The sequence below is a fragment of the Plectrocnemia conspersa genome, unplaced genomic scaffold, assembly GCF_051122295.1.
Source record: "Plectrocnemia conspersa isolate PC_06_02 unplaced genomic scaffold, ASM5112229v1 ptg000012l, whole genome shotgun sequence".
Lineage (NCBI taxonomy): Eukaryota > Metazoa > Arthropoda > Insecta > Trichoptera > Polycentropodidae > Plectrocnemia > Plectrocnemia conspersa.
This window is the reverse complement of record NW_028277176.1, coordinates 28,194,775-28,219,063: the sequence shown is the minus strand read 5'-3', so window position 1 is coordinate 28,219,063 and position 24,289 is coordinate 28,194,775. Positions and strand designations below refer to the sequence as shown.

Genomic DNA, 24,289 nt, shown 5'->3' with positions numbered 1-24,289 from the left:
GTCATGAAGAGAGCGACACATGCGATAGACTCGCTTTATCACACACTCGCGCATTTCAAGAAGCACCAAAAAGGGTTCTGCTACTTCTACTACAACTCTGCCATTGAAAGGACTTATTTATATTGACTCGACCGCCTGCTATAACCTTTTTGGGCAACCTGCACTGTTTCGCATTCGACACCGCCATCCGATACTGATGCCTGAATTATATCTGTATAGTACAATCAAAAATTATATCAAACAGATCTTCAGTATTTGACCTCTTTATTTTTTGTATAACATACAATATTTTTAAACCGGATTATGAACTGTTTCTAAATAGCCGGAACTCTCCGGAACACCGTTCCGGAAATAAAATTTTAAAAAACTATGGAGCATCTTCACACTTGCACTACTTTATTTCAGATTTAGACGACCCATTCCTAACGTTTCGATTGTTTGCTTTGCATATACTTTGCATATAGTTGTTAAATTCAGGCAGAACTATTCCGTTACGTTTTCAACATTCGCAACATTTCACGAAAATGTAAAAAAAAATTTTAACTGTTAGAAATGCCGCTTTAATGATAATAAAGCGCAACATTTTAAACCAGAATAGCTATTGTTTCCAAATAGCAATTCTAAACATCTTGTTATCCTTACACATGTTTTTTAAAGTAACCAATTGATTTTTTCAATAAATCTATTTTGTTCTTGATCATGAAACATCATTTATATACATGCCTCTGATTTTTTTCTCATTTCTATTCTAATTCCGTATTGACTTTAAATTGTATTGTTTGTCTTTCACTTGCTCAAGTGCTACTCAAATACTCAGCAAGAGAGCATAAAAAACTGGAGAGACTCTTTTGGCGATTAATCTACATCTCATGACTCTCGTTTTCATTTGTAATACCTAATTTGTATTTAATAATGCAATATTTGTAGTAAACTAAAATAAATAATTATGCATATGTAATTTATATTCCAGATGACAATTTACATCTTTCTTTGATCTTAGACGTGAAGTTTACGTTAGCGTATTATAATACAGAATTCGGACGCAAAAAAATGTCAAGGAGAATATTTTCCATTTTTAATGTAATAAAAAAACATACTTTACTTAGTATGTGAGATTTTTTAATTGTTTTTACAAGGATGTTGAACACACTTAAATAAATTTCTCATTAAAAAAAAAAGCTCTTTAACCTAGAGAACTGTGTGACAATGACGTTAAGAATAAATAATGCAAATGTTTTAAGAACAATAATTACAAAATAACTCTCGATTTTTTTTCATATTTTCACAAAAAGGTCTATTACTAATAAAATAAATTCCATAGCATGAGTTGCTTTAAGATTTGCTAATTGGCATTGACAGTATGTAGCAATTACAATAGATGGCACACACAAAACAAGGTCGTAAATTCCTGATGGGTATATTTATATATAAAATAAACTTAACATAATAAACCATTATTTTAATATGGATTTTCTTAGAACTGATTAATAGTTATAAATACTTCTCGATTGACAATGATAATATTTTATTTATTTCAAAATGTTTATGTTGTACATTTATTTTTATTGACTTTAGTAATTATATTATAATATATAATTATAATAATTACAACATGAATAATTGATGTTAACAGTTCATAAAAATATTTTATGGCAAATACTAATATAATTATTATATAATGCACATTTAAATAATTTATAATAAACAATAATATAATAAAAAATAATTTATTGCAATTGTATAAACATGCATACATAAATATATGTCGTATCACATATTTTTTCGTATTAAATAAAAGTGTAATAAAATTTAAATTAAATAATAGGTATCACATCAGAATAAAACACTGTCGTCAATATTCAGTTATTCTGGAGTTTTCTTGGTCATTTTCAGATTTATACATGGACCTGAAATTTCAAGCCTTTGCCAGTCAACCCTAAAAAATAACAAGATAAAATATTAATTTATTATTTTAACACATTTTTTATACACATCGATAGTCCATTTTTGATGCGTTAAATTAACTATATAATCAAACCAGTGCAAGTTACTTAAATATATGGTAATTGCATATATTTTTAAATACTTCTTTTAATAGTATGTTTTTATTTTTTTATATCAGTGCTTTTTACTTGATAAAATGTAATATATATTTATTGGTGACAAAGGTGTGATCAATAGTATATTTTTGGTGCTGAAGATCCAATTATTATTTTAAAACCAGTGCTTTCGTGCCAAATTTTCTGAAGCAGTCTCTCATCAATTACCATGTTGGTGTCGAACTCCTAGTTTTCCTCGATGATGCCCAATTGGCTTCACTGCCCCACCTGTTAACATACCACCTGTCATCCCATTAACTAATCCGTGAACTATGCCACTTTTGATGGCGTAAAGGTCTGAAGCCACACTCCCCCATTTCGGATTACCTTCAAAATGTATACAAACACGATTATACGACATACCTTTGTTTGGCTCATTATCTTATCGATTGACTAGTGTAAATATGACCAAAATATTTGCATAACTCAAAGAGTTACGTTGCAAACGCCAATGGTCGTTACCACGTTTCTATTTTATGAAAGTGAACATGGTATTTGTTTGGCGTTTGCATTAGTAGCTTGTTGGACATAGTATGTACATAGATATAGAGAAGAGACATATATAATTATGAATTATGTTTCTTTAATCATTTTATTATTTTAAAACTGGATCTAATTTTCAGTAGTCTGATTTATATGTGAATACGAAAAAAATGAAGAAAAAAGTTTGTAGACCAGTGACATCTATTTCAATAACTGTAAAACATTTCAAAAACTTTCACTCGCTAGATACCAGTATATAAATATATTATGCTACTATAAATAAATATACTTTTATCGTGAAATTTTTCGCTTTGCGGTACAATATTGAGACATTTTTTTCACAAAAAAATCATCCTTCAAAAATTAGTATGGGTTTTATTCTATATATATAATAATATATAATATAATAATGAGAATTAAGAAAGTTAAAAAAAATGTTCTAAAAAGCAGGTTTCATGCAAAAAAGTTTGAAATCCACTGTTCTATATAGTGTGATATCAACATAAATTTAATTTTTAACACGATTTTAAACTTAAATTAAGTTCTGTAATTGAATCGGCACTAACAATCAATGGAATAACTGTAATGTATCTGAAATATCTAAATTAGTACACCATATATTAGGTCTCTTATTCGTTATCAAACCGAATTCTTACCATATCCTGAGTAGGTGCCTAGATTATGGACGTTCGTTAGGCCGTATGTTCCTGTGTGACCACCAGCTCCTGCTCCTGCTCCTGCTCCAGCTCCAGCTCCAGCTCCAGACCATCCACCAGCCGCGTTCCCTTTGACTCCTTGGCATCCTCCACAATTTCCTCCATATCCATAATTCACAGATCCAGCGCTAGCGGACGCACTGGCTGTAGCCGATGACCCAGAAAAGGAATGAGCTACCAATCCATTCTGAGCATGACTTCCTGATCCAGCTGACGCCGTAGCCCCCGAGATGGATCCGGCGTGGCCACCCGCCAAACCGGTTCCAGAACCATAACTATTTCTATCGCTGTTTATCTGCAAATCGCCCACGCCGCTAGGATGATGATTTGCAGAAGCGATTCCTTGAACTCCGCCGTGTGTGAAACCTTTATCATTGTGACCGGTTTGTAAAACGACCGTTTGACCTCCTTGATAGCTTCCAGAGTTGCTCAAACTTCCAGCCTGGCTGTGAGCACCCGCTGCCATTATTATTCCAGGAGCTCCTCCGAAAGAGCCAGTGTATTTATGATGCTGATTATCTTTATTGGCACTGACGTACAGCTTATCGTTCGTTGATGGATAATTTGGCGCGGGTCCTGTAGCGACCAATGTTCCAGGAGCTCCTCCGAAAGATCCAGTATAACCAACTTTATCCTTGTACTGCGTATTTTGAGTAGCGTAGCTTTCTGATCCAGTCAATGAAACTGCGTGAAGAGCTGGTTTTGAAATGACTATCCCGTGAGGATAATTCGGAGCTGGTCCAGTCGCTGTTAAGACTCCGGGAGCACCGCCGAACGATCCAGAGTATTTTTGAGGATGAGGCTTTTTGTGATCTACTGCTACAGTGACAGGAGTTCCTTGATAACCACCAGTGTGGACGGATACTAATGATGGTTTAGTCTGAGGCACGTTAACAGAAAACGTAGGATGTTTTTGTCCTACTGTTCCTAAGTTATGATTGTATGAACCGCTCGTGCTTCCAGTGCCATAAGTACCACTCAAACTAGCACTTCCATGCTCCTTGTTATATTGATTATTGTTTCCGCTGAACTGAACAGTTACTGCTGGTTTAGTTTGAGGCACGTTCATAGCAAAAGTTTGATGATTTTGATCCAATGCTCCTGAGTTATGATTATAAGTGCTTCCGTATGTTCCATAATTATTCATTGGTATTACAGCTGGTTTAGTTTGAGCTACATTAACAGCAAACGTCGGAATTTTTTGTTCTGTTGCTCCAGAGTTATAATTATAGGCACTTCCAGTGTTGGCATAAGTTCCACTCGCGCCGGCTTGAGTATTACTAGATATTAGAGCTGGTTTAGTTTGAGGCACATGAACTGCAAAAGTCGGATGTTTTTGTTCTACTGCTCCTGAGTTATGATTGTATGCGTTTCCAGTGTTTCCATAAGTGCCGCTTAAACTGGAACTTCCCTGCTCCTTATTATATTGATTGTTGTTCCCAGTGAACTCGACGGTTAATACTGCTGGTTTAGTTTGAGGCGCATTAACAGAAAACGTCGGATTTTTATGTTCTACTGCTCCTAAATTATGATTATATGTGCTTCCAGTGTTGGCATAAGTTCCGCTCAAACTGGCACTACCAGCTTCTTTGTTATAATTATTGTTATTATTAACTCCAGTGTATTCTACAGATATTACTGCTGGCTTAGTCTGGGGTGCAGCGTTATGGTTGTATGTTCCGCTCTCCGGCTGTTTAGTAACATGTCCATAAGTAGCGCCTGTATTTATGCCATTTGCGCTTTGAGATTGTCCATAGTTTGAATATTCATCTTTTACAGGTTGTCCGTAACTATCGACAGGCCTAGACGGAGAAACAGTAGCGTGCGTTAGGCCAATGTTGGAAATCGATCCTGCTATTCCTACACCATAATGTTCTCCATTTTTGTGATTCTCTTTGTTTAAATTTGTAACTGTTGCTCCGCCTGCATAATTGTTATTTGGAGCATTTTGAGCTACAGCAGATGCTCCAGCATTAGCGTTATGTGGAATATTAGATCCTGTTACGGTTCCAGAAGGAGTATTGGTGCCAAAACCAATACTAAACCCTGGCAGTCCCAAAGAAAATGATCCACCCATCGCTGCAGCAGATGCTCCCGAATTTGCTCCAGCAAAAGAACCAGCTCCAGCTCCAGCTCCAGCCGTTCCTAAATTGACAGGATGTGCCTGATTTGACTGTCCATTGCCGTTGAAGCTATAACTTCCGGATGATGCAAAGCTGGAAGCACTCGATTGAGCATAGCTTGAAGATCCGCTGTATGATCCGCCCTTGATTGATGAAGCTGCAAAAAATGAAGCAAACATGAAGCTTGTCTTGTCATATCAAACAATGACGTGATTTAATACATTTTTTACACATCATTAGCATTTAAATGTGTTGGAATTCCCACAAGAAGAAGAGGCGTTAGATGGATTCCGTAAATCCTGTATCTCTTATTAATTTACACAGTTATTTGCAAGTAATTGGACTAATAAAATAAACCTATGGGAATTGCATATATTTATTGTATATTATGTCAATATATAAAAAATCAATAATCATTATCAATTAAATATATGCAACAATGCTGTCGAGTTGTAACCGGAAAACATCGTAAAAAATCTATATGAAGAAACTCTTGAAGAGCAATAATTGTAATCGAGATGTGAATCTTACGTTGTAATTTTTGTGACCCTTTGTGACATTAAAGGAATAATTGTTATAGCGGTCATTCGTGACATGACACCTTATGAAAATCGTGAGTATAATGATTCACGTTATCGATTGGAATGACAATAAATGTTAAATCAAGCGATTACAGTTATGATTTATAATAAAATCAACAAATAAAAAATAATATTCATTAATATACATAGTATGAATAATTTTTAAAAATGATTCATATAATTTTGTTGAAAAAAAGATGCAAGGAACCGTTTTTTTTAAATATATAACCAGTAATTCGGTTGGCTTAAAACAAGTTTTGTATTATGCAGGCGCTTTAAAAAATCGCTTCAACGGATACTCAATTTTTTTACATAGCGAATCTTGACACAAATTTACTCCGTTCTGAATTCAGAAATTGGATTCTAAAAATCTAATCGCATATTAGTTTCTTGGTTTCGAATATATTTGGTTGTTGTTAAGTAAAATAAAATAAAAGCTGTTTTATCTAGGATAACTACCTTTAACAATAAGTTTTTCACAAGGATTTATATTATATGTAAAATTAGACTTTATAGATTTTTGTATTGAAAGAACTTGTTTTTTAGATGTTCTTAATTTTATTTGGAATTTTCGGCTTTTTTAAAACTATGATATCTTTTGCTTTGATTACTTACGGAAAAATATTTTAATGGTTTATTATGTTAAAAAAAGATTCGTAATATATATTAAATATATTTAAATGTAAGGGGTTTTTGAGTAAAAAAATATTTTTTTTGATTCTTTTCTTGAAATAAAAACTGTTTTATCTAAGGCAACACTGTCCAACTTCTTTTAACACGCTGGCCATGTTTTCTTTTACAAACATTTCGGGTGTAAGCTAAAAAAAGTTACCTTAGATATTTTTATCTGAGGTATTTTTTTAGCTCTCATCAGCATCCATAAACGAACAAAAATGTACAAAGGGACCTTTTTTAAATTTTATTTTAAAAACATGAATAAGTTCGCGAGCCGCAAAAATAAGTTCCAATTGGTCACGTCTGATTTAAGGTAGTTAACCTTATTAAGGAAAAATATTAAAATAATATGTTTACTACAAATATGTAGAATTAGACTTTTTAGTGTCAACTTGATTTTTATGTTAGATTATTTTAATGTAATTTTCGGCTCTAGATTATAGGATTTTAAAGTTAAAACAAATTATTTTTGTAACTGCAAAAATGCTCAGAATATATAATATATTTTATTGAATGAGTGTTTTTTGCATTATTTGTACTTATTTGAAAAAAATAAAAATAAATATTTTATGTATTATTTTTTAAATATTAAGATTTAGAATAAATAAAAAAAATAGTCTAATTTTTTATCAGAACAGATATTAATTAAATAATCGCGTGCTAGTTTTTATATATATATATAGATCTACAATATATATTTTTTTTACATATTATTAGTTTTAAATAAGCAGCAAAAATAGTAGCGGAAATATTTGGTTGTTACGAGTCTAATTCAATATTTTTCATTTAAGCTATAAAAGTCATTATAAAGTAAAAAAGATCTGGGTAAACTCCCTTGTCCGAATAATATGTTTTCCACAAAGATAACTAATTTTATACGTATAATTGAGCTTTGATTTATCACTTAGTGTGACATTAGATTAAATACTACTTGTTTTAAAAGTCATGTTTTTTCCAGATATCGTCGATTTTATTGAAATAAATTTCTACAAACTGTTTTATTAAATATTTTTTTGCTATGACAAATTACTCAAAAAATATTTTTTATCATTGATTATGTTAAACAATGATACATATTACATATTGGATTTATTTTAATGTAAATTTTCGGATCTAGATCAGTGGTCAACAACCTGGTTTGTAACTAATGGGCGATTCAAGATTCCCTAATGGGCGATGGGTGTTTTTCTCCAGTGTTACAAATTTTGATTTTCCTCCATAAATCTAAACATTGCTCTGTAACAACCATGTATGTTTGACAATAAAAAGATAGATTTAAGTAACTATTTTTAAGCTTCCCCGATCCAAAAATTATTTTGCAGTTGCACTAAATTAAGTTACTGCGACGTTGATTACAACAAAGGTTAAAGACCCCTGATCTAGATTATGATATTTTCAAGTAGAATTGCTCAGTTCTTATTTTTTTAAATATATATAATAGTTTATTGTGAGTGTAATTTTAAAAAAAAATAATCGGCAATAAATAAAATTAAAATAAAAAATATGCTTTTCAATTAGTTCAAATTAATTTATTTTTACAAATAAATTGTTGTAAATTTAATTGCCAATTTTTATTTATATATAATACCTGTGTAATACTTTATTATATAATTAAAAATAGATTTAGGCGAATAACTACGATATAACGAATTAATCGACAACAGATCCGGAATCCGGGGTTTTTGATTGTGAGAACGCTAGTATTTTTTTTATTATAGTTTTCGTTTAATACAAAGTGATTCATTACTATTCTTAGAATATGACTGTATTTAAATATATTTGTTTGCTTTTCTTAGAGTGATTTTTTAGAGTTAATTAGAGAGTTTTTGTTAACTTAATTTCAAGCTTATTAAAAGTGTTTTGCGCTATTTTTATAAGTAAGTTATATGTTAGAATGCAATTTAAAAAATATTATAATTAAACAGGAAAACTTTAAGAATATGAAATTGTTATTTTATATATAATAAAATAGGAAAACTTTTGAGAAAGCACTTATTTAGTAATTTCACGAATTAACCGGTTTCGATTTAAAGTGACTAATCTTGTCGTAATTAAACCTGTTAGTTTAATAACACATAAGCTATATAATTAATAATAGAAAAATAAAACCAAAAATTATATAAGAGCCAAATATTTTTCATTAAAAAAATAAAAATATATGTAAATGTATAGCAAGGCTTAAAAATCGTATATTGCTCTACTATTATTTTTATCGTATTTAAAAATCGTATATTGCTTTACTATTAAAACAACTAAAAAATAGATTTCACACTATTTAACATAAACTGACAATATGTTAGAAATATATTATAAAAGCAATAATTAATATAATCAATATTTTATCAAAGCAAAATCGGAGTTACTACTATTATTTTACATACAAATCAAACTATCTTATAAGTGTTATTATTAATAATAATATATTGTAAATAACTATTGAGTAATTATTATTAATATATCCCTTCACAAACTACGAACAAACTAAGATCAAAAACATTTTTCATATAAAAAATGTAATCATTTGCAAAAAATATTAAGAACAAATTTAAGATATGATTAATCAATTGTTTAGAATGTCTATTTTTAATATAAGTAACCAGAATTATTTTATTTAATGACAAGATTAGCTAAAGCATAATAGTTTGTTTTTTAGGTCATGCATTGTAAAGATTCAGTGTAGGTGTCACTTTAAATAAATCGCATATAAATATTTATGAAAATAGTTTATTGTATTAAAATGATTTTGTTGTTAAACTCACATATGTGTCCGTGGGGTGCGCAGGCAGCTATTGTCAATAGAAAGACAAAAAGCACAGGTCCTTCCATGTTGACTCGATTCGCAATAATGATTCTTGGATTGAACCTGAGGTCGTATTTTATAGTTGTTGTGTGTTTTCAAGGTCCGCTTCTCCGATGGAAGACCCCGACGGATAACGGAAAATACGACCCAAGCTTAATTAGAATAAAATAATTGAAACTCTTCATCAGATGATAATATGAGATAGTCAATGCCTCATACTGTGCGTTCGAATGTACAACGTTTAACTTTTTTTTTCTTTGTGAATCTCAACCTGCATCGGGTTTTACCTACCGCCTGCAAACTATAAAGTTGTGGATTCATTGTAAATATGACACCATTGTATTTCAGTGAAAGGTCAGTTACTGAGTACTGGATTTGTTTTTTTTTTACACTTATGTTAAACTTTATGTCCGTTATTGCACTAAATGCAACCTTACTTTATAAAACTTATTTTACTAACTCAGTTCTTAAAGTCCTATAAATGATATTTTAATGTAATAAATAGAGCTATAGAAATATATAGATGTACAGTAATAAAATTCGCGATTTTTCTAATAAAGAGTTTTTATTTTAAGGAAATACTAAGCCACGCAGGGAGAATTATTTTAATTTTTATTGAAATTCATTTAGTATGTATTTTAAAGCTAATTGTATAAATGGTATTTTTTTTAAAGCTAGTAAAGTATACAAATAATTGAGATGATTATAATAGTTGCTGTCATAAACATAATTACGAATTTCACTTCAAAATAAAACATAGCGGAAAATATAATGATTATAAAAAATCAAATCATAAATTGGGAAACGTAGAATGATAGATTTATGTATTTAATAATTAGCCTTCGTTAATCCACGTTAAATCTCTTTGGATTCTCCGAAGCAATATAATATCATAAATTTTGACACTACCGATAAATTTGCGTTCATATAGGATCTGAACTCTAAAGTATTCATGGAAAAATAAAATATAAATGCTAATAGTATACAAAAACCACGATAGTTGAACTAGTATCATAAAATTAGTATGAATTAACTGATTTATACATATCATCTTTTAAAATTATTAATCTAGCTTTAAATGTATGTATTGCACATTATGAATTAAATCCATCAGCAAAAATAATACTGTTGTATTTGATAAAATCAGACAGTATATTATTATTTGTAATAGGACTCTCTATAATTCGTAATTTTCAACTATTCGAATATTAAATAAAAAATCTATAAACTATTCGAATCATTGATGACTATGATGAATTTTTCTTTTTACATTATTATTTTGTGCAATAACTCTTACCAGATTTTTCAATTTCCCGGAAGGGGGGAAAATACTCAGCGCAGTCCAAATACACATCTGTTAAATAAATAGCATTTTATACAAAAAACATAATTTTCAAAATATTTGCGAATAATTACCTTTTTGGATTTTTTGAAATAAAATGCGTCATGCAAATTTCAGAAGTTTGTCTCCCTCTCGTTAGACTGGTGTAACTGTTATTATTTTTTGACCAATAAAACAATTATAGCTTCTCAGAATTCAAAAATCCACGCCAAAAGCAATAAAATCGTGACGGCGCCGTCGCAGTCGGAACGATCGATACCGAGCGTTCCCACTGCGACGGCGCCGACACGATTTTATTGCCTTTGGCGTGAATTTTTGACTTCTGAGAAGTGATAATTGTTTTTGCGCTCTCCTGTTGACCAAAATTCGGTTTGAACAATATCTAAAATAAAAATATAAAATCGCGCCATCATCATATGGAAATTCGGTAAAGATAACTATTATATTTTTAAGTCATGGTGAAACACCAAAAAGCGGACAAACCATGATGCATTGAAATGATTTCTAATAAAATATTTCGTTTGACTTAATATAGAAAAAATAAGTTACTTAAATAAAGCAAATGGTTAAAAAAAATAAACCAGTCGAATAAAATTTTTGAGTCGGGAGTTATTAATAAGTAATCTGCATCAATTTAATAAGTAATAATAACTGGAAATGGATCTTTTAAGCAAAATTTACAAAAGCTCCATCATCCTGGCTGATTGTTTGTACGGCAGATATGCGGAAAATATTCGTGGATAAATAGTGAAAATGGAAAAATTGGTTGTATATCGCGTAGCAAAGTAAAAAATCTTTCAATATTAAAAATACAAGAACGTATATTTTAAAGGAACAGAGAATATAATGGAAATTCGAGGGCTTTACATATAAAATCATTGAGAACAAAAATTATTGGTCATATGAAATCAAATGCACATTTGAGTGCAATTTTTTTTTTAAAAAAAGAGCTTAAGAACAACCCATTGAAAAAATAATAGATACTTTGAATAATGCGGAAATCGAATCAACTAATAAAATTTTCAGACAATAATGGACGTGTATTCCACAAAATTCACTAATAAAATGTTTAAAAACTGTATCATGTAGTTGTGCAGTGTGTGAAAGAGGATTTAGTTGTATGAATTAAATTTTAACAGATACTCGATCCAGTTTACTTTTTAAACATACTAATAACCTTATATTTATTTCACTTCATAGTCCACCGATTGCAATGTGGAACCCAAAACTTGATGGAAAAAAATTGTTAAGAACACATGGACCAGCAGTTGAAGCACAGACGCGCGATTGCAAAGTCCAAGATGTTGAAGAAGGTGCAGTATGGAAGTATTTTATGAAGTTTAAAACACCATAATATCAACAAGTAAGAATATTTATTAAATAGCATTTGATTTTTTTCATAAACAATTGAATTACCAATATGAGGACATATATTTTTTAAATAACAAAAAAGTGGGGAGGTAGGTTAAAAATAAAATACCGCACTGTTTAGTTTTATTTTGCACTACACCACTGGATAATAATAAACTTGAGATGAATGCTTCTATCGTGGTCAATTGTATATCGCAGTGTCACGAGCAACCATCCAAAATATTATTTGAATACTATTAATACAAAATATTATATGTGCTAACTCCGCCTTGAAAGATGCGATATATCCGGGAACAAAACGTGGGCGAAGTCATTTTTTTAAGCTAGATAAATATGTAATAGTGGAACATGTTCAGAAACGGCATGTACATAATAATACATACACGTCTAACCAAATATTTGTCATGTCTCTGAAAAACGCTTCTTTATACTGTCATGAGCGTGTAACGATAAATATATCTGCAATTAAATAAATAAAAGTCAATCTAATAGTTGTTTATGTCAGGTAATTTTATGCGAGCGCATTATAAACACTATAAATATTTTTTTCGTTACTCATTTCAACGAATTGCTTACGTAAGCGTAAAATAACTCGATTTGCGTAAACTTTGTAAAGACATGAATTATATTTTAGATACTTAGTATAATGTCTACATCCTCGTTCCAATTTCCTTTCGAAGGTGTCGCGGGGGCGTTCCGAGGCCCAAACAATGGCTAAAAAGCGAATGTCAAAAGTGTGACGATTGCCAATGCAAATTTACCTGGAATCGTCACGAGTCCGAGAAGAGTGACGCGCAAATCTGGTCTCGTTCAGGATCCGTAACTCTTGACCCTTTGGCTAGACGTAAAAACCGAAACAATGCGTTCTCATCGCACGAACGCTATAATTAACGTTTCCTTCGACGCGATTTATGATCTCGCGATTATGATGCCAACGGCATGGCATAAGGAGATGGAGAGATGACTTGAAAACAGGTTGGTGGTTCAGAACGTAAATCAAAATTCATAATATATATTTTTTGCCTGTTACTTTAGTTAAAGCAGTAACTCCACTCAAAATTTCCTATCTGAAAATCAATCATTTATTCCAATTCATTATAATGCAGGCGGATTGAGCCCGAGCATTTTCTTAAAAATCGGCATACCCATACAAAGGAGTCTGTAACTTAATTTTAATCTGTCTTGCGTCATATTTCAGAATTTGTCATGAATATATATGGTAACATTTTTTTTTAATATATGAACAATTGTTATTAAATTTTTTTTTTAATTTATTTAGCTAATATAGCTAATTGTTTATACTTAATTCTTTATTTAAGTTATCTACAACTTCTTTAACGTTATCACCTATGCAATAAATTAAAATGTCATCTGCAAACAGGTGTATTTAGCATTTTTCTATATTATAATCAATAATGGTCCTAATTTGGACCTCGTGGTATACCGTGAGATTATTTTCTCTTTTTAAAATAATTTTTAAACCATCTTAGAACTATTTCACATTACCTATAATCTTTCATTTCTTTAACATTATACTTTTGTCTATTGTTTCCAAAGCTCTCTTGAAATACAAGAAAACTGTTCCAATGATTGTGTTCGTATCCTTGGCCAAAAATCAATCATTCATCACTACTTGTAATGCAGTCTCAGCGGAATGTTTTACTCTGAACTCCGATTGTTGTTCACACAGAATGTTTTGAGAAATTATAAAATCCTTTAATTCTTTGATTACTACTTCTTCCAACACATTTTTCATACAATGCAACATGTTAATTGGTCTCATTTCCTCAACCTTTTTACTATTTTATATTTTAGGTTTAAATAAAATAGTAGCAATCTTCAAATTATTAGGTAACGAACCACGCAAAATCTCTCGTTACGACCAGAAAAAATTAAACGCAAGTGTTCTTACTATAAATATTCTCCGTCATTGTGAGAATATTTATTTGTTGCGAAACGGTTATAGATATAATAAATCACTGGATCCACAAGATTCCCGTTGCAATGTAATACGACCTTAGACAATGCCCATCAAGCGAATGTCGCTTTCTAAAGCCGTCTACTTATTTACGCTGCATGAGTATGATTAGTTAGCAAGCTTTGCAGCCTGGATACTACAACCTGGAATCAGATGAAAAGAAGGTAGTAACAAATAGCCACTCACTGACTCTGGCGGACACTCGAAGAGACCAGCAGACGCCCGCTGCCTGCGGAAACATACAACCATGGACGCACACATCCCGCCGCCAGCTTATCCACCACCAGCAGCCACCCGAAGAGACCAGCAGACACGCGCAAGATCACACCAGGAACTCCCGAACAACCAGCCTCAAGAAGAATTACCTCCTGACACTCGCCTTACGTAGCCACAAGAGCCCTGAGGATCATCCACGGGTATCACCATCACCTGCGTCAGCTTCTCCGCCGGTTGAAGGAAATGTCTCGCAAATAATATAAATATATTAATAAAAGATCTTACTAGATTCACACCAGAGTCTTATTGGCCGACTAACCCTGGGGCCAAACCCCCTAAATGTAATAATACTCTAACTAGATTCCAACAAGCGTCTCACTGGCTACCAAGTCACTCCCTCATTGTCCTCATTTTGTCCTTCTTTTGTATTTATTTCTCCTCCTCAAACAGCAATTTTCTAAGTGAACTTTTTTAGCTCCCACATCAATTTATACTCCTCGAACAAAGTTTTTTGTCACTTAGTGTCCTCCAATGATATTATCAAAACCTGGTCACCTTATTTTCAGTCCTTGCCAAGCTTATACGAGATATAAACTCAATATTTATCATTTATCTGGTTATAAATATTAACTTGTTTGTTTAGTAAGTTTAATAAGAAATGAATCACAGCGTAGTGGTTTCTCAGTTGCCTTCTGTGAAGAAAATATTTTTTTTAGAATTGTTTAAATGATCATTACTGTACAAGATTGAATAAATATTGATTAATTTTATGAAAATTAAGAATTGGGACAATTGAAAAAAACGAAGCCATAGGGTTAAAATTATGGAAAGAGTGACAATGCATTGTAGTATTTATGTTAAACAAGGCGCTATTCCGCAGTTACTGAAGCAATTTGTCGCAGTGAGTATTGAAAAAATAAGTTTGCATAAAAATAATTATTCAAGATAAATAAATAGTAATAACAATTAAATCGGCGTCTTTTTAATTGCAGCTTTTTTTTACCTTAATCCTATTTACATCCGTAACGTCGTTAAGCAACGCATAATGATGCGTTTATAATATTTCATTAATTAAAAAAATATTTAAAAATATGTTGTATGATGGTTTTAAGCTACACTTATTCAGGATAAATCAACATTCAAGGTTAAAGAAGGTGGAAAAATATTATTTTTGATTTGAAAAACATGAAAAGATTAAACGAGAAAAATTATATTAACACAAATAGAGCCTATGAAGACAACTGTTAACAGAGAAGTCGTCTCTATCAAGATAAATTCATTACCACAAACTTATGTTACACTGCAGATTAAACTAAAGTAATTTTTATAAAGTTGTATCTAATAACGATTTAATTTTAGTCATAATATACAAATTTTAAAGTCTTTAATCTTGACTCTTGAGTCAAGATTAAATTTTGTCATGAAAGCAAAGTAAGATAGAAAAAATTTCCCTGAAAGTGAGATAATTTTAATATATGAATTTGAATATCGTAAAAACCCGTGAAATGGCTCACCCGTCCCAATATATTGTTAACAGCAAAAATGTGTTTCTACTAAAGGATTAACAGAATCTTTATTAAGTTCTAATAATAGTCAACTCTCGCGGATTATAAACTGGAAAGGGTAATAAAATTTTATGATCTTCTATATATAATATTAATCAGCTAATTGTACATGCATAATTTTCTCTTTTCATATTTGCAAAATTAAAGAATACATTTTTTTTCATACTTCTAAATCAAATAATTTATTATGTGTAATTGATATCAAAATTGAATTGGAATATTAAATAAAAAATCTGTTCAACTCGGTGCTAACCATCAACCGATTGATAGCAACTGATATTTTTTTGATTTATTCCTAATATTTTTTGCATGTTTGAAAATTAATTTAATTACAATTTTCAAGTTCAGTTATCTAAATTCCAAGTTTTAATTTAAATGCTTCTATGTAGTCCCACATAAAGGCGATAACTTTATTTGGACCCTGAAGTTTTAAATCACTTATGTGCTGTGATATATGTACATATATATATATAATGAAGGCCAAATCCTGCAATTAGTTTATATCTTCAATTTATTTTACTGACTTTTTTTTCATTTCTAAAACATTTTAATTTCATTACGAAATTCCCAAAATTGTATTAAAATTTATTAACAGGAGAGATACATATGTATTGTATTGTATGTATATGTAATCCGTTTTTTTAATAGTATAATAATTTAAGTTCGCCTGGGATGTTGAATATTCTCAGACCGGCCTGCTGTAACTTTTTACGTTTAAACTCTAAAATAAACAAATGTATAATAATTTTTAGTTATAAGTTGACCTTATTTATGTATGATGTTCCAATAATACATTTTTCAAATCATGCTAGCCGAGAAGTTGAACATTTCGAAGAACATCGTTTGTAAAAGTCGTGACTTGCCAACATGTTCGTGACTTGAGTGTCGTATATTATAATTGTGATATTATATGTATATATTGCAATAATACAGTAATAAATAATATTAATTAATATCTAAGCATAGAACCAATTAAATAATTATTTAGTGAAGTTTTAAACCAAATGTTAAGATGAGCCGAGAGATGTCTCTATATTATATTTTTAATGTTGGCAACTTTCTATATAGTAAATAATAACTTTGTGTACTAACTAGTGATAAAATTTATAAATATATAAGTACATAATAAGCATGAAGATGAAATATCGGACCGAATAGATATATTTGGTAGCCCTGAAAAGGGCTTTTTGGTGTATGAATATTTTTTGAGGTCTTACTTGTTTCTTCGTTTATTTTTTGCCTGCTTTTCTTCCTGGCTTGGCTCCGACCTTCTTGGCTTTAGGCGCCTTGGGCTTCTTCGTCGGTGGCTTAGTGGTCTTCTTCGCTTTAGTGGGAGTTTTCTTAGCATTAACGGGAGCCTTTTTGGGAGAAACGGACTTTTTATCCGGAGCTGGCGCTGCTTTCTTGGCAACTTTCTTTTTCTTGATTCCACCCGCTTTCACGCCTTTCTTTTCCGCCGCGTGTTTCTTCTCGGATAACGCCTTAGTCCTCTTGGTGTCGGTCCTGACTTTGTCCTCCAGTTTGAAAGAGCCGGCCGCGCCTTTTCCTTTGGTTCTGATGAGAGCGCCTGACTCGACGGCTCCCTTCAGATACTTTTTGATGAAAGGCGCCAGCCGATCGGCGTCGACTTTGAAATTGGCCGCGATGTACTTCTTGATGGCCTGGAGGGAAGAACCGCTCTTATCCTTGAGGTCTTCGATGGCGCTGGTCACCATCTCTGATGTCTTTGGATGAGCCGGAGCTTTGGGCTTGGTCTTTTTCGCAGGCCCCCTGCCTTTCTTGGCCGGAGTCGCCGCGGCCAGAGCCACTTCCGGAGCTGCTTCAACTGCTACGTCTGCCATTTGAGGTTTGAAGTGCAAAATGCAAACGACAACGATCAATACTGCAAACCGGTCCCATTTTTGGTCACTCGATAGTGAACGTAGCTCGCCGAAACGCTCCAAACGCGCTTCCACTTTATGCAACAAATCGTTCACTTTTCTCCTTACCGGCTTTCGCTTTTCCTTGATTATATCCACAAAAACCCATCTCGATGATCCGCAAAGCTTACTAAAACCAATATAATAATTAAACATACTTTCTCAAAAATACTCCGACCGTATATCTTTGCACATAATCAGCAATTCAACGATCAAAGTCTGAAAACACTAAAGCGACTCAAATACGGTCAGCTTTAAAAATGAATTAAAAAACTCCCGATCGATTTCAGGATCGATCAAAAATAACAATATTATCACACAATGTGTTTAAACCGATATAATGAACAAAATCTTCGCTGACATCGCTCAGTATGTGTCAAAAAAATGTTTCCGACACTAATGGTAATAATGGTTGTGCATTAAAGTGCAATTCACAACTTTTGCCTCTCCACTTCCGTTCCATAAAAAAATGTAATTCAAAAATCTAATTGGAATAAGCAAAATTCAATTATAAAAGTAATTTTTAATTATTGGAATCTTGTTAGTCTGATCAGAATCCATTAAGAATAGCGTGCCATTAAAATAATTACTAATAAATTAATACTTTTATAATTATTGCAAAATATATTCATCCGTGCATATTGCAATGTGTAAAAACTAATTAAAATCCATTACAATATTTTTTTTTTTTAAATAACTATTACCAAACATTACAATCTCATTTTCTGACCCAAAAATTCTTACTAGAAAGGCGAACGTTTTGTATATAAATTAATTATTATAAATAAGCCTCATTTCTTATCTGAAAAAAATCATCAACATGTAAATCAAATTTCTAAGCCAATGAAAAAAATGGTGGCCCTGAAAAGGGCCATTTTGTCAATTTTGTCCAGGCAAATTAAGCGCGTTCTCCTCTGATTCTCCTCGCCAATTGGATATCCTTGGGCATGATGGTGACCCTCTTGGCATGAATGGCGCATAAGTTGGTATCTTCGAAGAGACCAACAAGATAAGCTTCGCTAGCTTCCTGGAGAGCCATGACGGCGGAGCTCTGAAAACGCAAGTCGGTTTTGAAGTCCTGAGCAATCTCACGGACTAAGCGTTGGAAAGGCAGCTTGCGGATCAAAAGCTCAGTGGACTTTTGGTAACGACGAATCTCACGGAGAGCTACGGTTCCCGGCCTGTAACGATGGGGCTTCTTCACTCCTCCGGTGGCAGGGGCCGATTTGCGAGCTGCCTTCGTGGCCAGCTGCTTCCTCGGGGCTTTGCCTCCTGTGGATTTACGGGCGGTCTGCTTGGTACGGGCCATTTTAGCGACGAGTTCCTGCGCGAGTGGCGACGGGGATTCGAATGACCACCAGCTGCTCAGCGACCCTATTTATAATAAATTCAAACGACGCCATTTTCCCGCATTTAAGCACGAGAGTGGGGGAAGCGTTAACCAACAAATATTAACGATTATATACGCGACAACTGGGCGACGGTCAAACAAGCGTTTCAAAATAGGCGACGGTCAACTGGGCGACAGAATTGAAAAAAAAAACTTATTATATATACATAAATAAAAATTAGCATAAAACAAAATTGGCTCCTTCTGCACTATTTTGACTTCAAATTATAGAAATGGAAATCTATCTAGCTTTTTATACATAATATAGATTATAATTTATATTATAAAAAATACAGTTATATGTCGTATTAATATTGCAATTAGATGAGTGATTTACTTACTATATTTATTTTCGAAACATTTGCGGGTCGTAGAAAATACAATTGCGGGCCGCTATTTGTGCATTACTGGTAAAGTAAGGTCTGTGAGAATATGACCTCAACAAAATAGTCGGCTAAGATACATATATGAAGAAATTGGTATTTGAATTAAAAAAACCGTAATTAAGTATAATTAGCTGCGGTATTTCACGACAGTGAGTGACCGACAGTTAGTTAGGTACATAGATTGTTTAAATAATTATTTAAAATATAATCTCTAAAAATAAGTTGCATAATATGAAAGATCTTTCAGTAACCCCTTCTGTCGTTTTCACAAATGCCAGAAACAATATAACACTTTTTATTGCTCGATAAATGATAATGAAAAGTTGTAAAAGTAAAGTCAAGGAAAAATAGTATTTTAGCTTATTTTTTTTTATAAATAAGTTTTTAAGTTTAGTATATTATGTATGATTAAACATTATTTTTGAGAAATTATTGATTGTAAAATATCATATTGATAATGCAATTAGGTGAAGAATTTGCTTATTATACTCAATTTCGAAAAATTTACAGATTGTAGAATATACAGTTGCGGGCCGCAAGTTGTGCATTACTGGCGTCAAGTCTGTGAGAATATGATTAAGATATTCGAAGAAATTAATATGTTAACCAAAAAAACAATAAGTATGTATAACCAGCTGTGGTACCTCGCGACAGAGAGTGACCAAGAGCTAGCTAGTTCGTTTAAATTATTGATTAAAAAAAATGAAGTTGCAAATATGAAAAACCTTATCTTAACCTCTTTTCGTCGTTACCCAAGGCCTGAAATATTATTACAATTTTTACTGCTCGATAAATAGTAATGAAAAGTTGTTCAAGTAAATCACGGAAAAATAGTACATACTACAATTTTTTAGCAGATGAAAAAGCAACCATTTATGTTAACTTGTGGAAATATCGTATGCAAAGCTTGATGAATTGAAATTTCATAAACAATATTTATTTTTTTCGGATCAAGTAATGGTCACATTTCATTTACCATATAAAATAATTGTGTGTATCACATCAAAGTCATCGACTTAAAAACGTTCTTATGCCACGCGCCACATACGGGGTTCAATCGCTACGTGACCAATGTCAAGTAATGTCAAGTCATGTAATGTCAAGAGCCACATACGAGGCATTTGCAGAATCTGTTACGCTACGAAATAATATTACAATACTATTTAGGTATATAGAATCGTCTATGGAGAAACCTTTATATTACCGCTTGAATAGCTGTCTTAATAATGGATAAAATAAATTCGCCAGTTATTAATAACAAATGACATTTAGCGTAGAACTTGACTGACTATTTTTGTTTCTCAAATGCAAACATAGTCAGTTTCAGGTGACTCTCTAGTTCGCCCCTTTGTAATGTGATACTTTTCGACCAAAATTTCGCTCAAAAGACCATCGCCCAGGTTTGTCGTTTTATTACATTTACAATTTGCCGTTCTATTAAATAATTTAACTTCTACAAAATGATTAAAACATTTTTTCTACATATTTTGCACCACATTTATCCATTAGTGAAGTTGTAACTATTCCTGCCAATTTTTAATTTCAAGTGGAACGCTATTTAAAATGAAACAGATAAATAATTAATTTATATAAAAATATATTGCATATGATTTGAATATGTAATAAATTGTTTATTTAAATATCACCATCTGCTCAGTGAACACCTGGTAAACGTGAATATTGCCGTAGGGTTGCATTCATTGCATTACCAGGGGGGCTAAATAAATTATATTATAGATGTACATACTGTTAGGGTGGCCAGGAAATGATAAAATCTAAACGGAACTATTTATTTTAAATGTAAAAATTGATATGTACTATCAATTTTTATCTTAGTAAGACAAATAGAAAATTAAAATCAGGAGAAAACCGTCAAATATTTTTTACGTACATGTATGCTTTGTCACTGTCTCAAAAGTAAACAGGATAGTAAAATCTTATGGAAATTTCGCTATAAATAAATTCAATATATTTTGAAACTTGTTCACGGAATGTTGAATAAAACATTTTTTGTTTAAAGGCATGTCATGGTAGTCAGATTTGCAATAAATAAGTATATAATAACCATCAGCTTAAAAAGGCACTTATTTGTATGCACAAAAACCTTAGCACACCGATTATTATTAAAAATGTACAAAAATTGTTTAATTACATCAATAATTTTTAAAAAAATCATTGCATTTTGATAATTTCTATAATATTTTTGTCTAGTCGAAACTAATACATAACATAACAAAACTAGTTCATAACATAACAATTCACAAATCAAAAGGAAAGAAATTTAGCCCGCATTGAATTTGTGTGCACAATTTTCATTTCTTGATCACATTCGAAATTTGCCATTCATTTTCTTAAAGGCCGCTGTTTATGTACATTTTTATAGACGTCAACTAGTCAAATTTCGCATAAATACCTGTCAAATACGTCATTTAACCAGTGTTTCTAAGCCTGTGGGTCCAATTTGTTTGAAATAATAGTTTCGAAAACAAATTTATATCATTGGCAAACATCTTACAAATACAAAGTAAGTGAGACTCTTCAATAGATTAGTATTAATTACCTGATTTTTTATCACTTTTTAAATTTAAAAATAAAAATTTTGATTTGTTATTTCAGGGCCACCGTGTCTAACCATTTCCATGCCCATACTCACGAAATGAATTTACGGTACACTTCACTAAAAATATTTTGCTTATTGCACTTAAATAAATTAAAAGTAACATGTATGCTTTCAATATATTTTATATTCATCGTTTTCATTCTTTCCATAACAATAATTTGGTATTATATAGGTGATATAAACTAAAAACTAAACATAAATTCTCAGAACAGTTTCTTTCTAATTATATTGTATGCTTTGAGCGAAGACCAACACCCATTTCTAAAAGGTTCATTATTGACAAGTTACTACTCTAATCTTAGGAAAGATATTTTCTACTTAATTTTGTATTGGTTATTTACATGAAACACAAGTTAGATCAGCCCACAATATTCGCATACACTACAAGGTATCACAAAAATATTATGATAATATTTTATTTAAGAAATTATTATTAAAAAAAATAGTTTACGATTTTATCTAATGTTATTGTTAATTTATTATTCTTAATCTTATAACACATCTAAGCACTATATTTTTTACCAGCTTAACGCCCGGTGTTTTTTGCCGAACTTTCCTTGGTGGCCGGGAGATTTCGCGGAATAAGAGCAAAAAATTACCTTTTTTAGTAAATTCCCTATAACTTGTAAACCAAATAATATATTTTATCGAAATTTAATTTGTAGCTTCCTTATGATTTTTTGCATAAATATATTGTAATTACGTCATTTAACCAGTGTTTCTAAATCTGTGGGCCGCATAATTAAGTGATATAACGAAAATAAACTTGTTTACAAATATAATATTAAATATTTACTATAAATTACAATCAATGTTATTCTAAACGGGTAAATCGCCACTACCTGTCCCGTCTTATCAGCTTACCTCGTGCATACCTTTTAAGAATTCATCTATTAGGGTATATCAGGGGTTCCCAACCTTTTTGTATCCTAGAGCGCATTTTACAATATCGGTAGGGCGGCGGGCACCACCTGACTCGTCGAAGATTCCTTTTTTTCCACTTACAGGAGCTATAATCGGAAAAAAGTCGGCGATCTCGGCCGATTTCAGTTGTAGCTTCGGTTCGGACAACTTCGAGAGAGTGTAGTAGAAGCTTAACAAATAATTAAAAATAATTTAAATTTTTAATTAGTGTTTGGGAAAAAAATTCTATTGTGGTCGAATAGTGGCGGGCGCACACAAATCGGTCCGCGAGCGCCATGGCGCCCGCGGGCACGGGGTTGGGAACCCCTGGGGTATATGATACTTTTTTTATTGTGGAATTACCAAATTCGGGAATTCCACACAGATAAAAAAAAATTCATTTTATAATCGAAGTAATACAGTCTCCTCTAAACTATCGGTCGAAACGTATCGCGAAAATTGCTCTTCTCTCTGTGATCTTTTGTGATTTAAATTTTTTATTTTCAATCACGGCAAAATGGACGAAAGAAATTAAACCTTTTTGGAAAATTTGGAAAACGCGTTGTTCAACGCCCCCAGTGATTGTGAACATAGTGATATGTGCGAAAGTAATTATAATTCAAGTGTACGTAAACATAGACCGCGTGTGACAAATTTGCACTCATCCAGTTCATTTTCTTCATAATGACGAATGTTTTTACACGTATCACTCAGTGTAATTATGAAAATAAATGTGTTCGAGACAATTGTACGCAGAAAATGGACGCCGAAAAATTTAGTGAGTGCAAATTATTATTTATTATAAATGGATATTTTTTATAAATCGTTTATACAAAATATTTTAGAAACATTTAAACATACATGTTATTAATTTAATTATCACATTTTTAAGCTAATGTGGTGTTCAAAAAAAAATCGTGCACTAATCAACGTTGTCAAATTTCAAAAATTCCTTTAATGATAATTTAACTATTTTTGTAAATACGCAATTCACTGTTTTTATTATTATTAACTAACTTTTACTATAAATTATCACTTATTATTAACAACAACAATAAATAAAAATATAATATTCCACAATGCAAAAAATATGGTCACTGTAAGTGGGAGCGGCTTGGAGAA

At 31.6% G+C, this 24,289-nt stretch overlaps 3 protein-coding genes across 3 annotated transcripts; all 3 read right to left on the bottom strand.

The window, feature by feature from the left end:
• Positions 1–1,713: 1,713 nt before the first annotated feature.
• Positions 1,714–9,594, bottom strand: LOC148228778 (uncharacterized). The gene is made up of 3 exons (XM_088200193.1): positions 9,437–9,594; positions 3,239–5,578; positions 1,714–1,936 (listed from the first exon to the last, which is right to left on the bottom strand). Exons 1-3 carry the CDS (start codon positions 9,501–9,503, stop codon positions 1,896–1,898), a joined length of 2,448 nt encoding a protein of 815 aa, XP_088056319.1. The 5' UTR covers positions 9,504–9,594; the 3' UTR covers positions 1,714–1,895.
• Positions 9,595–17,150: 7,556 nt separating this feature from the next.
• Positions 17,151–17,830, bottom strand: LOC148228777 (histone H1-III-like). The gene has a single exon (XM_088200736.1). The coding sequence runs from the start codon at positions 17,788–17,790 to the stop codon at positions 17,179–17,181; it is 612 nt and encodes a 203-aa protein (XP_088056862.1). The 5' UTR covers positions 17,791–17,830; the 3' UTR covers positions 17,151–17,178.
• Positions 17,831–18,766: 936 nt separating this feature from the next.
• On the bottom strand, positions 18,767–19,177 carry LOC148228776 (histone H3). The gene has a single exon (XM_088199244.1). It carries the CDS (start codon positions 19,175–19,177, stop codon positions 18,767–18,769), a length of 411 nt encoding a protein of 136 aa, XP_088055370.1.
• Positions 19,178–24,289: the final 5,112 nt, after the last annotated feature.